The sequence below is a fragment of the Melanostigma gelatinosum genome (genome assembly GCF_949748355.1).
Source record: "Melanostigma gelatinosum genome assembly, chromosome: 6".
NCBI lineage: Eukaryota > Metazoa > Chordata > Actinopteri > Perciformes > Zoarcidae > Melanostigma > Melanostigma gelatinosum.
This window is the reverse complement of record NC_136639.1, coordinates 10,814,477-10,829,724: the sequence shown is the minus strand read 5'-3', so window position 1 is coordinate 10,829,724 and position 15,248 is coordinate 10,814,477. Positions and strand designations below refer to the sequence as shown.

General features: G+C 42.8%; 1 protein-coding gene across 2 annotated transcripts in view; it reads left to right on the top strand.

Annotated features, from left to right (window-relative positions):
• Positions 1-14,627, top strand: part of pbx3b (pre-B-cell leukemia homeobox 3b) — a 55,919-nt gene extending 41,292 nt beyond the window's left edge. The window contains exons 3-11 of one of the 2 annotated variants that reach the window (XM_079271104.1): positions 2,192-2,433; positions 3,394-3,584; positions 4,624-4,759; positions 5,563-5,592; positions 9,493-9,658; positions 10,238-10,315; positions 10,781-10,893; positions 11,718-11,807; positions 13,410-14,627. In XM_079271104.1, the coding sequence (XP_079127230.1) occupies positions 2,192-2,433; positions 3,394-3,584; positions 4,624-4,759; positions 5,563-5,592; positions 9,493-9,658; positions 10,238-10,315; positions 10,781-10,893; positions 11,718-11,807; positions 13,410-13,502 (1,139 nt within the window). In that variant the 3' untranslated portion in view covers positions 13,503-14,627. The remainder of the gene's footprint in view (positions 1-2,191; positions 2,434-3,393; positions 3,585-4,623; positions 4,760-5,562; positions 5,593-9,492; positions 9,659-10,237; positions 10,316-10,780; positions 10,894-11,717; positions 11,808-13,409) is intronic. The other variant, XM_079271103.1, reaches the window with a different exon arrangement.
• Positions 14,628-15,248: the final 621 nt, after the last annotated feature.

The following is a 15,248-nucleotide window of genomic DNA, read 5'->3' as shown; positions in this document are numbered from 1 at the left end:
TTTCAAATTTGTTTTAAGACGGGACGCATCATCCCTCCCAACATGTGAGTTATGAATGGCCAGCTGCAGCTGCTGTGGCACAAACACACCCTGGTGGGCTCCTGCAGGGCCGTCTGCTTCTCAGGGCAGCGCAGTAATCATTTTTATCCCGTTGATTTCCCAAATAGAAATGGACATGTATGATAAAAATGTCACGGCCACTCCGCATGTCAGTGGACTAACAGGATTACATGTCACTTTCTAATGTCTCGCTCTGTTTTCCTTCGCCGTGAATGGCCACATTATTGCACACTGGAACTTTGAGGTAATATATGGTAAGAGACTAGTAGCTCTTTATGGCCTGTGCTTATTTAGTTTGAATGAAACCAGTGATTTATGCCCATTTAGCTGAAAAGCCTTGCAAATTCCCTCAGCTGCATTTCCCCTGGATATAGAGTGAGTGGAGTGAAAGTGACAACTGGGTTTGGTGGGGAAATGTACGCTGTGTCCCAGAGTTATATTTAATATACCTGACATGAAAAACATGCCTACCTACTTACCACAAAGGAAAGTGCAGCCCGCTGAACTTCAGTTGAATCCGAGAGCGGGAGGAAATACTGAATTAGGGAAATATGAACCGTAATGGCAGACAAACCACCAGCTATTAGAGATATGTAGCCCGGCCCACCTGGTCGGTCAACATTTGAATCATGTGCCATTTTGTTTTCATGCTGCACAAACTGGAAAAGAAACAGTCAAGCCTGTCCAGAACGAGAGCTTTGGGTGGAGTTGCGCAGATGCCCCGTGATGTGGATGAGGGTTAGTGGAGCAGCGGCATATTGTCCACATGGATGGCTTGGCTCTGCAAGCCTGATGGAGCCTTGTCCAGCATCTCAATGTCTCCAACACAAATAGCCACATTCATCCACTCCTCTCACACCATTACACCCAAAAGACTCGAAGCCAGCCGATCCATAAATAGAGGCACATTTGTTTTTCACTGGCACTGCAGTTGAACAAAACACCAGCAGAGATGAAAACACCAGGAGGAGTCGCTAAAATATGATATGTTCCCTAATTGTATTTATTTTTATTCAGGAATGTGTTTACAAGAGAGACGAAAGGATTTGTCTTTCTAGTATTTCCTCCTGTGGCCGGCGTGCAGGGTCAGTCGGTCAAAGCGTGGTAAAAGGGCTCCTCTGATTGCATGCCTACTGGCTGACACAATAGAGCCACTAATCTCCTTATTCAGAATCCAGTGGCTGGCCATATCTTAATGAAGCTGTAATGAGCTGTTGAAAATCCTTGAATTGCGGGAGGGATTATTGAATTGAAACAACTCTGGTAATCATAACGTTCGAGTAGCCACTCAGTATTTACTGCCCACTGAGCCACATTTGTATCCACTTATTAGAGTGGATTGCCCGAGCTTGTTTTAGTTGTAATTCTGACCCGCAGTGTTCTTTTGTTTGTTTATTCTCTGTGAAGCCTGGCATTGTGGGTACATTGCCAATGCATCAAGGTGAGCATGCATGCTATCTGCTGGGTGATTACGACTTGCTGACAGACCGGCGAGACAGAAAAACAGAGGAAATAAGCAGCAGGGTCTGAGAGCGAAGGCAGAATTCATGAATGAGCGCTTTCCATAAAATCGGCTCCACGCTCATTTTGCCGAATGTAGATTTTCACTTCACCAGCACATTTGTATTACTTCTTAGAATATTGCAAAATCAGGACAGTAAAATTATACAAGATTCAAGCCGTATAAGCAAATAGAAATGAGGTTACTTTTTGGAGTTCCCAGCATTCACTGTGTCAAAGACAGAGACACTCACTAGAGGTATAGTTTTCTGTTTAGCACCCTTTCGCAGTGTAGAAGTGCCACTTCACCATTGAGCATTTGTCAGTTTATGGATGTTGCTGTCATGTCAGCCTTCCCGTACACACCGTGTGCAGCGCAGTGTGTAAGTAAAAGAGAACAGGCGTAGACATGGGCGACAGGAACGCAGCACACACACACAACAGGCACCCAGTTCATACCTGCAGGGGAAACATCACACTATACTGAGACTACGCAGACATACTGCTTTTAATTGCTCTTACCAATTCAAATTGGGCCTATTTTATCAGTTTGATTTCTCATTGTTCTTGTGTTACCGTCCCTGGATGACGTTAGTTGACCCAGTGTTCCTGTTTGTGTGTTTTGCTACAGGTCTCAGCATCCGGGGTTCCCAGGAGGAGGACCCCCAAGACCCCCAGCTCATGCGTTTGGACAACATGCTGCTGGCAGAGGGCGTGGCAGGACCAGAGAAAGGTGGCGGATCCGCTGCCGCCGCAGCTGCAGCCGCGGCCTCCGGAGGGGCGGCCGACAACTCCATTGAACATTCCGACTACAGAGCCAAACTCACCCAGATCAGACAGATCTACCACACGGAGCTGGAGAAATACGAACAGGTTAGGAGACTTCAGGATTCTTTTCTTCTTTTTTGCTTGAAATACCACACAACTCCATGTACTACCGCCAAGAAAATGAGAATAACTTCAATGTTTTTGTTTTGTTTTAACCATTTAAAAGGTTTAAATAACCATGTGACTCCCACCAGCTATTTAACATTTCAGTTGGTATTAAAGTAGACCTATTGAGTTCAAGCTTCACATCCATTCAGAACAGCTTATTCCTTGCATTCCCAAAAAAAAAAGCAGGGAATATGCTCGATGGGGAGAATGTGTTATCAGTTAGAGGAACAAAATAGCAATTTCATTCACTGTGTTGCAGCTGATTATAGAGATCCAAAGGAGAGCCTTAGTCATCTGTGTTAAATGGAAGTATGATCAGCTCCTTCACCTAGCACTTTGAGCCCGCCATTAAACACAGGCATTATGGGCGAAAATAGAAGGTGTAATAGTGATGCCTCAGCAAGCCAGTGAGGTAAATTAGACTAATTTACTCCCTGCTCTCTGAGAGAGGAGGTGGGAGTAAATGCATCTTTCTTAAGGGTGTTTCCAGGTTTTAATTATCTAAATGTAAATACTTAACGAATTTTGCTCAGAGTAATGAGCTAAAGTGTGCACTACGTAAATGAGTTATTCTAATTAATCATGTATGAACTACTGGTTTAACGAAAAGCTGTTTGAGTTCGCTCTGCATTAGGGCCAAGCCAAATTGCAAATCTGCATTTATATTCAAAGATGACATCACATATTATGTCATCAAAGTAATACACAAACTGTGTTGGAAGCTTTTAACAAAAAAGAGCTTGCATGTAAAAAAAAAAAAAAGAAAAAGAACTTCAGACATGAAAATGTGCACAACTTTAGAACATCCATCAACGAGCTTTGTGTAAGTTCACTGCTGTGACGTGGGACATTTACAGAACTCTTGGCTGCACTTTGTGTCTCTCTGTCACTTGGCAGGCATGCAACGAATTCACTACCCATGTGATGAACCTGCTGAGGGAACAGTCTCGCACGCGGCCCATCTCCCCCAAAGAGATCGAGCGTATGGTGGGAATCATCCACCGTAAATTCAGCTCCATCCAGATGCAGCTGAAACAGAGCACCTGTGAGGCTGTCATGATCCTGCGCTCCAGATTCCTTGATGCCAGGTCAGTGGATCATGTAGCGTTGTTGTGCATATATTTAGATGTGTGTGTGTGTGTGTGTGTGTCTGTGTGTGTATTTTGGATCTAGAAACCTTTAGTGCTTCCGTATGACCCATATAAGGTCAGTTTCAGACTGTGTGCAGGTCGGAAGTTTGTTTCTCCTCTCACTTTTCTGGCACAGCGCACAGTGTGAGCACTGCAGAGATGCATGATTTTAATTATGTCCATGTTCCATGCATTATCCATTTCCAAGACAATCACGGGCCCCACACCTGAGAACAGTTAGGACGAAATGAAATGGGGGGGCCGAGTCATTGGTAATGGATGGAGAGCAGGTCATCAGCAGGTGCTGTGGATTTGCTCTAATCACTCACAGTGTGGTGCAGCGTGGGCGCTCTGCAGAGAGCGGCACAAGTTTGTGCCAAACAAGCCAAGTGGAAGCACATTTGCTTGCCCACTGCCTTGGTGAAGCGCTAGTAAACAAGGCAAAATAAGCAAATGCTCAACAACATGATAAGTAGTGCCCTTGGGAGGGAAGGGGACCCAGATCTAGTTAGAGTTTGCTTGTTTCTACTGGAGATCCCTGGGGCTGTGGCACTTCAGGAGCAATGCTCAACTGTGCATGCCATGATTTCTATAATGTACCGAGATGCACTCCGACTGGGCTTTGCGCTCCATCACAAAGCCCACCCATCCGCTGCACTAAACTCTACACATTACACGCTTGGACTGGAGATTTCAGACCAACAGACCAAATTAAACATTGTATGTGTTTTGTGACTGTGCGTGTGTTTGTTTGTGTGTGTGTGTGTGTATAGACTTGTCAGTCTATTGGTCGGAGTCTGTTCTCCTGCGTGTTGACGAGCCTCTTGGAGCGGGACACGATATTCTGCTCCTGAGGGCCCTTAGAGCCCATTCCTCATTATTTTCACCGTTTATGTGTGAGATTGATTGTGCAATTTGTGCAGTCCAAGTGGATGAGTTAATGCTGGTCCTGCTAATAGGCGCGCTCGGCCTTTCTCTCGCTCTGCTCTCCACTCAGGCGGAAAAGGAGAAACTTCAGCAAGCAGGCGACGGAAATTTTGAACGAATACTTCTACTCGCACCTCAGCAACCCGTATCCAAGCGAGGAGGCTAAGGAGGAGCTGGCGAAGAAGTGCAGCATCACAGTTTCCCAGGTGGGTAATGCTCCTCCAACAGTAGCTGGTTGGCAATCAGGGGGGGGACAGGCTAAAGCCTTGAGGGATAGTTACCGTAGGTCACACCACCGAGACACAATGTCCTCAGCTAACCTTGGCATTGTGGCTGCCTAATGATGCTTCAGTCAAGGCTGGTCCCAGTCAGTCAGAGCAGGGCCACAGGGAGGGAAGGCCTATATCATCTTGGCCTCAATCAAAGCACTATGCTGTCCTTCCTTAGCCGCCCCAACGCTGGGTCCCCTGCCATTTCCCCCTCTCATTCCCATCCACCATGTGTGCTCTCTCTGTTGCCTGGTCAGTCGCTCAGGTCATAAGCTGGGAAGAAAAATGGCATCATCCATTAGGTTAAGAAAAGCAGTTAAAGTCTGGTGCTTCAAAACACTCGACGATACTGGCTATTTATTGGTATGTTTTGCTGTTCAAGTGACCTTGCAGGACTCTGCTAATTCACAGTTATATTTTAGACTTCCCCACTTGATATATAGTCGAGCCTCCTTGTTGGGTAAACCTGAAGGCAATATCTCTCACACCTAACCCCCACAGCCAGAGTATTATCATCCTGTGCTCTCGTTTTTTTCTGCTGTGATTGTGACTACTATCTAGGTTTTTTTGATACTCTATTGTTCTATGGTTGTCCTCATGAGACACTATATCACAGAAACATGAATCTATACAATAATCTGCGGTGTTTTTTTCTGTGTGGGGAGGGGGTGTTGAGGGGTATATTGAGTGTAGTCATGAAGAGTCAGATACTGTAAAAGCCCATTCTTTTTTGCCTTCAGGGGGTGGGAAGCACCATCACAGTATCACAGGTATGTCATAACTTCTCCTGATCCACTGTTTTCATTTTTTGTAACTCTTTTGTTTGTGTATGTGATAGCCTCACAGTTTTCCACTGCACAGAACCTCCCTCCCTCACCCTACTGGATCACTGCTAATGTCATCATGAATAACAGTATTTGACTTTTTTTTTTAAAAGGGTGGATAAGTAGCATTTACATCCCACCTTCAAGTCACACAGGAACACAAAGTCTTTTTGATTGATTCATATTTTTTAAGCTACACCCATGTTCTCACCATATTATGTGTGTACAAATGTGTCACATACAACTTTACTTTTTGGCTATTGTTTACCACAATATCTTTCTTTTTTTTTTTGTTTGTTGTAGAGCGTCGACTAAATGTGTGGTCTTTTGGATCTTTTTCAAACTGCGCTCTGAGATTATTCACCCCTCCCCCCCCCGCCGGCTCCTTGATCGCTGTGTGCTTTATAACGGTTAAAGAAATGGCCACCGACCCTCACAAATGGAGCTCCACTCTGTTTTTTTCGAGTGCCTCGCAAAAACAGGCCACCGTTCCAGTTCCCATGAGAACAAATCAGTGTATGCAGAAATTAGAGGGCTTTTAAAAATTCACTTGAACTCATCTCAGGCCCCATTAGTGGCGTACTCCTCGACCGGCGGAGGCCACGGCAGACATTCTTATTGACTTATTCTTAGTGCTTTGGCTCATTTTAAGTGAGTAACAAAGTCGGTGGCTCGACATGAAGCCGAGTGCGCCGTAAGTGTGTTATCCCTCACCGTGCCCCGGCCTTTCAGAGTCGCAAACCGCTCGCTGGGGCCACTCTGAGGGCTCGGATAAGTCATTTTTCAAACACCCACAAAATACTTTTTTTTTGTTGCGGGCTTTGTTGATTGCACAAGCAGCTCATTAAGTAAAAACCATCCGTCGTGAATGGTATGCCAATATCAGTCCGTGGTTTTGCTCGATACATCATCGCTGACGAAACACCCTCATTTCAGCAGGGATCATTTAAAATGCCTCTTTACCTCGGCAGATCTATGCAGCTCACATCCAGTGTTTAGTTCTACCTAAATGCTGCGATGATGAACCTTGAACAAAGAAAAAGAAATGCCAATGTGTCTGATTTGTTTGATATTGAACCCTGAAAGTACAATGAGCATGGCTACGATTACCCAAGTGGCTCTGTGAGGACAGGATGCCGTCTTATTCCCTCTGTCACTCTGCATGAGCGGAGCTGGGCTCCTGAATGAAGGCGTGGGATTGGATGCCTGTGGTTTGTGTCAGGGTTTACGGAGGTCATATATGAGACAATGTGTGCGAATGGTTCAACATTTAAGGCAGATTCCTGTGCAGAGACTCCTTTACATTGCTTCCATTTTTCTTCTGAGTGACGCGTTTCAATATTTCAGATCGTAGTGAATTCAGAGAAGCTAAGACTTGAGGTCTTATTCATCATTAATGTGGCTTGTATAATTGATGGTATCACAGCAAGTGAGACCACCTTTTTTATTTGTATTTAAAGCTTCAGGCATTGTAATCTCAGATATATTGAGATCATAGACAGATTGTGCATTGCATTACATTGACTTACGAGGAGCATTGACCTGTAAAAGGGTGAAATAGTTTGAATTATTAACCACAGCTCCACGGCCTCTCGAGTGCAGCAATGAAGGCAGCGGTATCGTGTTCTTGCAAGGAGCCTGCATGGTCATTATACAATCGCTGCCTTTGAGGCTGCTGATGTCAGGTAATTCAATCTCACAACCTGGCTCTCACCACACATAGGAGTCAATTGAATGCATGGCCTGCCACAAGATAAAAGGGAATTAGTTCTGTAGATTGGGTTGTGCTCCACACCTTACAGTGCCGTGCATTTGTTCAATATTTAGCTGAACCCGAGAATCACTGAAGCCAGAGTTCAGTGGGCAGGAGAGAAATGTGCTCGAGCTGAGGAGGCTGCTGTAACGTCCAGAGGATGTGACGTCTCAGGCTTGTAACACCATATAGTGGCAGAATCCAGTCATAACACACTTCATGAAAAAGGACAAGAGCAGATTCAAGTTTATTTTTCAACTGTATACCTAACTTGTGCAATTATCACGTTTGGTAAAAAAAAAAGAAAAGTATACTCGTGTCTATCTACCACTGTCAACTTTCAGACTTATTGATACAAATATGTCTTCTTGTAAAAACACCCAATCTGACATTGTAATATATGTAGTTCTGTTTAATACACTGTTTGCATGAACATTTTGCTAAATTAAACAGCCGGATGAGCTGTAGCAAACATTTCTTTATGATTTCCAGGGGTGTGTAGGCACTGTGTGAGCTGTCTAAAAGAGCGAGAATATTGCATTGTCTTTGGCTCTACAATCCACTATAAGCAGGTTAAGTAAAAAGGATGATGGCCAGGGCTTTCATTGCTTCCAATTAAACCTTGCTTGTTAGTTTAACCTCTAGGTAAACCCATCAAACAATTGATGTCAAGGAAACCCTGCCAACAGTGGGCCTCGCCTGAATGGTCATTAATTTTAATTGCCTAGATATTAAAGATTTAGAGCACAGAGACATGGAGGATAGAAATGATCTGATGTCCTGCACATCCAGTCAGTTTTTTACACCGCAGCATTGGCGGGCTGCTGGGGATATTAAAATGTAAGCACATGGGTGGAAATTAAATAAAGCGTCATTAGGGGCAGCTGCTCTTTGGCTGGTCCAGCCGTGGGCTGCAGGGCCTGAAAGGGGGGCAGCAGCCCGGCGACAAGACACTCTAATTTATAGAACCATTAAAAACAAGCATCATGTCATTATTATTCCACTGTTACTGCAGAGCCAGCATTCACACATTCACCCCTCATACAACTTCTCAGCGTCTGACTGATTCAACAGAATTAGCATTTCAGACGTTCGTTTGAAGTCAATACTTCCCCCTGCCTTCAGAGTTACATTTTACTTTGGTAAAATATTTCTCTCTTCTTTCACACATCAATTAACACTGACTGCCCTGATAGTCTGTGTTTACTGCTTCACATGTCTGCAGGGCTTCACCTTCTAACTCTTGTTTTTGATGATTACAAGCAGAAGTTGCTTTCAGGATCACTGAGCATGCATGCACACACAAACAAACACACGCACACACACACACACACACACACACACACACACACACACACACACACACACACACACACACACACACACACACACATAAAAACAAGTGTTTCATTGCTGTTTTAATGTTTTGTTATTTTAAAAGAAATAAAATGAAAGCACTTACGTACAGTTACACAGGCCAGCCATTAATAAAGCAGATTGTTTGTTCGATTATAAAGTGGTATGCATGTTTTAATCCTAATTTTTGACACAGATATACATTTAACTTTTTTCTGTCATTTTGAAATTTGACGTGCTGCTTTATATCACTTTGCCCTGTAATATTGAATCACTGAAATTGACTAATTGTAATTGTTTGCATAAGGTGTCAATCACCTAGACTCACTGATCTGGAATCAGTGAGCATTCTTTAGAGGGTGACATATGAACATTTATGTCGTTTATGGAGAGAAATGTTAGGATTTGTATCACGTCATCCCTGATATGAGAAATAAATATATATATATAATACATTTCCTTCAGCGTCTGTGCAATAGGAGCCCCTTGTGTTTTAGTTTTGTCAGGAGACAGAACTGAGAGCATGTCATGCTCCCATCCATGAGAAGACACAAGTGGCTCCTGATTATGGCTTAATTAGCTTGTGTACCCGGCGGACATTACTGCAGGGGCTGGGAATTGGGTACTTGATGGACCCAAACATGACATCTTGAAACAATCACACTGCTCAGTGCACGGTGTCGTGGCTGCTTGACGTCTGACTCCTCTGCTCCTCCTCCTTCTGCTCTACCACACAGGTATCCAACTGGTTTGGCAACAAAAGGATCCGGTACAAGAAAAATATCGGCAAGTTTCAGGAAGAAGCCAACCTGTATGCCGCCAAGACTGCTGTAAATGCAGCACACGCTGTAGCCACTGCAGTGCAGAACAGCCAGGCCAACTCCCCTACCACACCTAACTCTGGTAGGCACTCCTGCATATAGACAAAAAAACAAAATATCTGCCCTCTATCTCAGCCCTTAACCTGCTGCCTACCTGCCTCACTCTCTCATGCACGATTCACACAGGCAAGAGTGACAGGCTCTGCTCCCAGCTTGGGGATCACAGTGTCTCCTGTCTATAAGACAGTTGATGCCAAGCAAACTCATGCATAAAGAGAGCGTTCCTGACTTGTGAACCGAGAACACATGTATTTTTGGCAAAAATAAAAAACAAGAATTCAGAAGGATGCCAGTGGGATTTGTTTTCCCTTGACTTTCTGTCATTTGTAATGTATGTAGTGCCACTGAATGGTAGTGCCTTTTTTTGTGCTAAATAAAATGACAGATAATTGCTGGGAGCATTGTACCCTACAGTAATAGTATTACATCACAATGGCATGATATGCAGTTCATATTGAATAAGATCGTATACAAAGAGGAAGCCTAAAAGGAGGGTGTGTTTAGTCCAGTTTAATGAGTAATGTCATGCTGAGTTTGGACTAGGTTGACCTGCGTCGGGATGTGGTAAGCTTATGAAGTGGTCCCTTTTTCTTGCACCCAGGATTCCAGATGAAAGATGAAGAGTTTCAGCTGGATTCTGCAGAGAGCAAAAACACTCTTTTAACCAACATGTTTACTGGTACTGGTCTTTTCATAAGCTTCTTATTGTCCTTGTCATTTACCATGTGATACCTCCCTGCCAACGTTAGATTGGAAGTAGGCGATGTGGAACAATTGGAAGCTTAAGCGACCAACCACATATAGAACTGCCCCCCCCCCCTTCCCCTTGTGTCGCGTGATTTTCATTTCATTTGAGTCTACTGCATTTGTAAAAAAAAAAAAAAAAGAAGAAGATCCTCTTCAGTCCTTCTGCATATCGTCCTCTTCTGTTTGTTTCTTTGCTTCCCTTGCTTTCTCTCCTTCACCTCGTAGTTGCCTGCTTTATGGGAGTCTTTCTTTCGTGTATCTGTCTGCTTGAGTCGGGTCTGTGTATGCAGACACGTGCGTGGTGTGTGTGCGTCTGCATTGTTTGTGCGTGTGCGTGTCTGTGTTTTCCCTTTATAGCCTTCTCGTGTATTCAGCTACTTACATCCTCCCTTTCCAGGTTCTTCAGGTTCTTTTAACCTCCCAAACTCTGGGGACATGTTCTTGAGCATGCAGAGTCTGAATGGGGATTCTTACCAAGGGGCACAAGTCGGAGCCAATGTACAGTCACAGGTAGGATCAACAATCGGGGACAGTTGCTGACTACCAGTGCAGAGAGCTGTCCTTGTCTTGCCTGTGTACTGAGCCATCCACAGTGCGGTCTGAAGCACATTAAGCCAAAAATAGAAAATAAGAAAAAAACACGCTGCTCATACAGCAGTTCAAATTACCACGGCGAGGCCTTCTATAACCTCCGATTGACTCAAGTGTTTACTGACTATTTCGCTTTGGATGGAATATTTTGGCAGCCAAAATATAATCCCACCCCACTGCTATCATGCCGCAAAGCAATTTCCTGGTTACTATTCCAAACACCTTAAGTAAAACATTTTGTGAATGCATTTGGCTTTGACTTGAACTCTTGGGTTGGTATTGGGTTTTTGGTACTGTGTTTTCCCCCTTTTTTTCCTGTATTCTATATTGCGATCTTCCTGTCTCATCTTGTTATTGTTTGTTGTTGATGTCTTCCATTCTGTAAGTTTAACGCAGCTGCACAAATGACAACAACGCCGATGCTTATTCATGATTTAAAGTAAAAAATAAAAGTTAAAACATACATAGTGTATTTGTTGTATGATTGTCGTGAACGCTTTTCTTTATTATTCCATAGCCAATATCGAAAATGTAATAGATTTGAGCATGCGAGCAATGTCAGTGTGCCCTTGTTGTTTCATTAGAAAACATATTAGCCGCGTTACAAATGTGCTGTCTCAGGTTTCCCTTTGTGATTTCACGCTAGTCAGTATCTGTTGCTTCACTGAGCATGTTTACAGTTAGTGTTGACCTGCTTTGAGACACTGAGTTGACCACCTTGTCCACCTTGTCTGTCCCCTCAGGTGGATACCCTGCGCCATGTTATCAGTCAGACGGCAGGATACAGTGATGCTCTTGGGAGGAACACAATGTATAGTCCACATGGGTTAACTGTAAGTAAAGCTTTTAACGGTTACATATCTGCTGCACGGTTATATTTAAATTATAGCTCATGAGTGTATATTATATTCTACTATACACATGGCAGGTACAGAGAGACATAACCTTGCATGTGTTTTCCCATAGCAGACATAGCATCTTGTCACTTTGTTACCTGATATGAATAAAAGTTGCCTTTAAAAAAAATGACATTACAGAGCAATCTTCAGCTTTACTTTAATAAACATCTTTTAATACTTTGTGTGACTCAAACCAAAAATGAGATGGAAAAAAAGGTGCTTTTATTTTTCTCCACACGGTATCTGTTGCATTTAGCTGTTTTGAAATGCTTCACGGTATTTTCCATCGCCTTATCTTCATGATAAAATACGAACATGTGATCCCCCCGCAGCATTTTCCAGACATGAATTCCATCTTCCTTGATGAGGTTTGATATGCCTCCTTTTTGTAAAGCAGCTCACAATCTGAGGCCATCAGAGTAAAGATTAATTTCGTTGATGAGGGAGGATGAAGAGAAAGGGAAAGAGAGAGCAATATCAGACAGCTCTCTCTCTCTCTCTCTCTCTCTCTCTCTCTCTCTCTCTCTCTGCACTATAACAGAACCTCAGTATTTGCTCTCTTTACACTGTTATGCCTGTTGGGTAAAAGGCACGCATATTTACAGTCTAATATTATTTGAAACTCAATCATCAAAAATAGGGTATTAGATTTACAGCAGTGTTACTCGTAAAAAAAAAGAAATATATTCATGCAAAAAAGAATTAACTCATTTCATGTCAACAAATGGTGGGGGCTGTTGCCAGCATTCAGTGCTTTTGGTGTCATGTTGGCTTTGCTGAAGCCTTCTTGCTATAAGCTCTTCAGACATGTCAGCTCCTACCAGGATCAAGCGTTTTTCACTTTCTCACAAGGTTTCTCACTTCCATGCGCCGTGGAGACCTGTGCCTACTGGCTCACCAGAGCTCAGCATGATCCCTGCTAAAACAGCAACTGACGGCACTGAGCAGCCATGACAAGAGAGAATCGGAAGAAAATATAGTCATAAATACAATATTTTGAATAAGTCAAATTGTGGCAAAGCTCTTATGTTGTAGCAACAAATCTTAAAGTTCCACACAGATATATTAGCATAGACTAACCTTTAGCTTTGTTGGTGGTGACGTAGAAGGATCCAGTAAAGGCTAGGTCATGCCTGGAGCAAAGCAAAGTCAGGCTGGCTAAGACTGGCTCTCTTGGAGAGGCCCTGCCCTGTCACTTTCACTCGCCTGGCCCGAGCCCTCCCTCTTCTTGACTGACAGGAGAATATGTAGAGACAAGCTGTCGGCCTGCTGCCGAAATCTGCTTAGACACTGATTCCAGGGACTGCTCCTATTGGTCGGGACACGAGACAAATTTGTTTCCAAGATGCTGATGCTGCTGTAATGCAAAGACTTATCACACAGCGTCGGTGTATGTAAAACACGTTGCTATCAGCTGACACATTAGTGCAACCAGAATCTAGTTTGTGTTGTGTTACATTTTGGGGATAAAAATGTACCAAGCTCATATTGCAGAGAATGTGATTGTAATCTCAACCTTTTCCGTTTGTGTCCCAGGCTAATGGGGGATGGCAAGATGCAACGACTCCGTCTTCTGTAATATCTCCGACAGAAGGACCCGGAAGTGTGCACTCCGATACCTCGAATTGATCCGCTGTTAATGCATCTTCGCCTCAAGCTGGGCATGGACTCTTTTCACTGACTGCAGAGGATATACAAAAAAAAAAAAACTACTTTTCCCAACAGATTGGTTTGTCCAGTACCTTAAAACTTGCCACACACGAATGACATCATCATTAACACCCACGAGTGTTTCCTGATCGTTCAGTGTTTTCTTTCTGTCTCCATGAATCAGATGTAATCGCCATGCTCTTATTTGTTTGTCGTAGGGGTAAGCACACACATGTACAAACGGAAAACAGCTCTGAGGTGGCACTCAGTAAACTTTCAGGATAATTAGCTCCTCTGAACTTAAAGTACGTGATGCCATTCACACATTTAATTTGACATTTTAAATGCAGCCATTTGTTTGATTCTTGCTTTAATTGCTACTCCCATTTTGATAATTGGGTTCTCTTTCAGTTCTTACGATACATAGATTAAAGCAGCTGTTTCTTTGACTGTAATGTGCATGCAATCTTGTCCGGCAACTCAACAATGCTACTGTTGACAGCTCAATGGCAGCTTTGTAGTTACTTTCAAGATTTATTTTTGCCTTACAGCCGTGTACATTAGTAGAAGGAAATGGCTATTCAAACTCTGGAACATAAAGAAGTGTAATTGATTGCTTGACTATAACATGACACCATTCCATATTTTATCATTTGATGTTTAGTATGTACATATGTAAACATGTTTTTTTTGTACTGCTTATCAACAAATCCCCCACAGTATATCATTCCTTCATGGCGCACATGAGCAGGCCCCGTTACACAGGAAAAGTTGTACATAATATAGCTCAAGAGTAATTATACATCCCACAAATCAAAACACAGCTTTATTACCTCATTCAAATTCACACGAAAAAACAATACTTTCCAACATTTCTGTAGCTTAGAGTGCTCACTTACTACCTCTAAACAATATCACCACCATAGTTTCCTTTGCCCTTATTTAATGTTTTTTATAGTTATTTTGATTACATCCTGTAACACTGTAAACTCTACATCATCTATGTAATCTAATGTATATTTTAATCTTTTAATAAAATGCTGTTGCTGTACTGCAACTCAAAATGACAAAAATAAAAAATGATAACAATATTAATACCATGAAAACGAGACGGGGGGGGGGGGTGGCGGGGGGGGGGGGGGGAAGAATAAGCTGTTGGTCTGTGGCTTTGACGAGGGGGTGCGATTAACATTGTTGATAAATTAACACCAAACAGTGAAACTGTTGTAAATATTGAAGAAGAAAAAATAACATTTTGAATGTCGCTCATCTTGTTACTAAATCATGCAGAAAAAAAGAGAAAAAAAATCACTATAAAAACTGTAATGCATAGAGGTTTCAGTATTCAGAACTGTACATTTCCAGCTCTGTTCAACAGGGTTCAAAACTTGTTTTCTCTCTTTTCTATTGTATGTGATTCTGAAACTGAAAAAGTCATGACCAATGATTTGTGGCAGTGATTCTAATGTATTAAAGATGTTTCGTGTTACTTTCTAACCAGACTACACCCTGGACTGAAAAGTCTTCCTTGTGGTAGTTGTGTAATTTCAAACATGAATAAACCTTTTGCTTTCATGACAGCAAGTTGTGCTTCCTTTTGTTGAGTCAGTGGGAGAGGCTTGCCATTCATTTAAGCCTGTACATCTGCTGTCTCCTATTGGTTTCTGTCCCCTTTTCAATGATACAACTTCATGTATTTTTATGTTTTGAAGCTATTTTATTGTG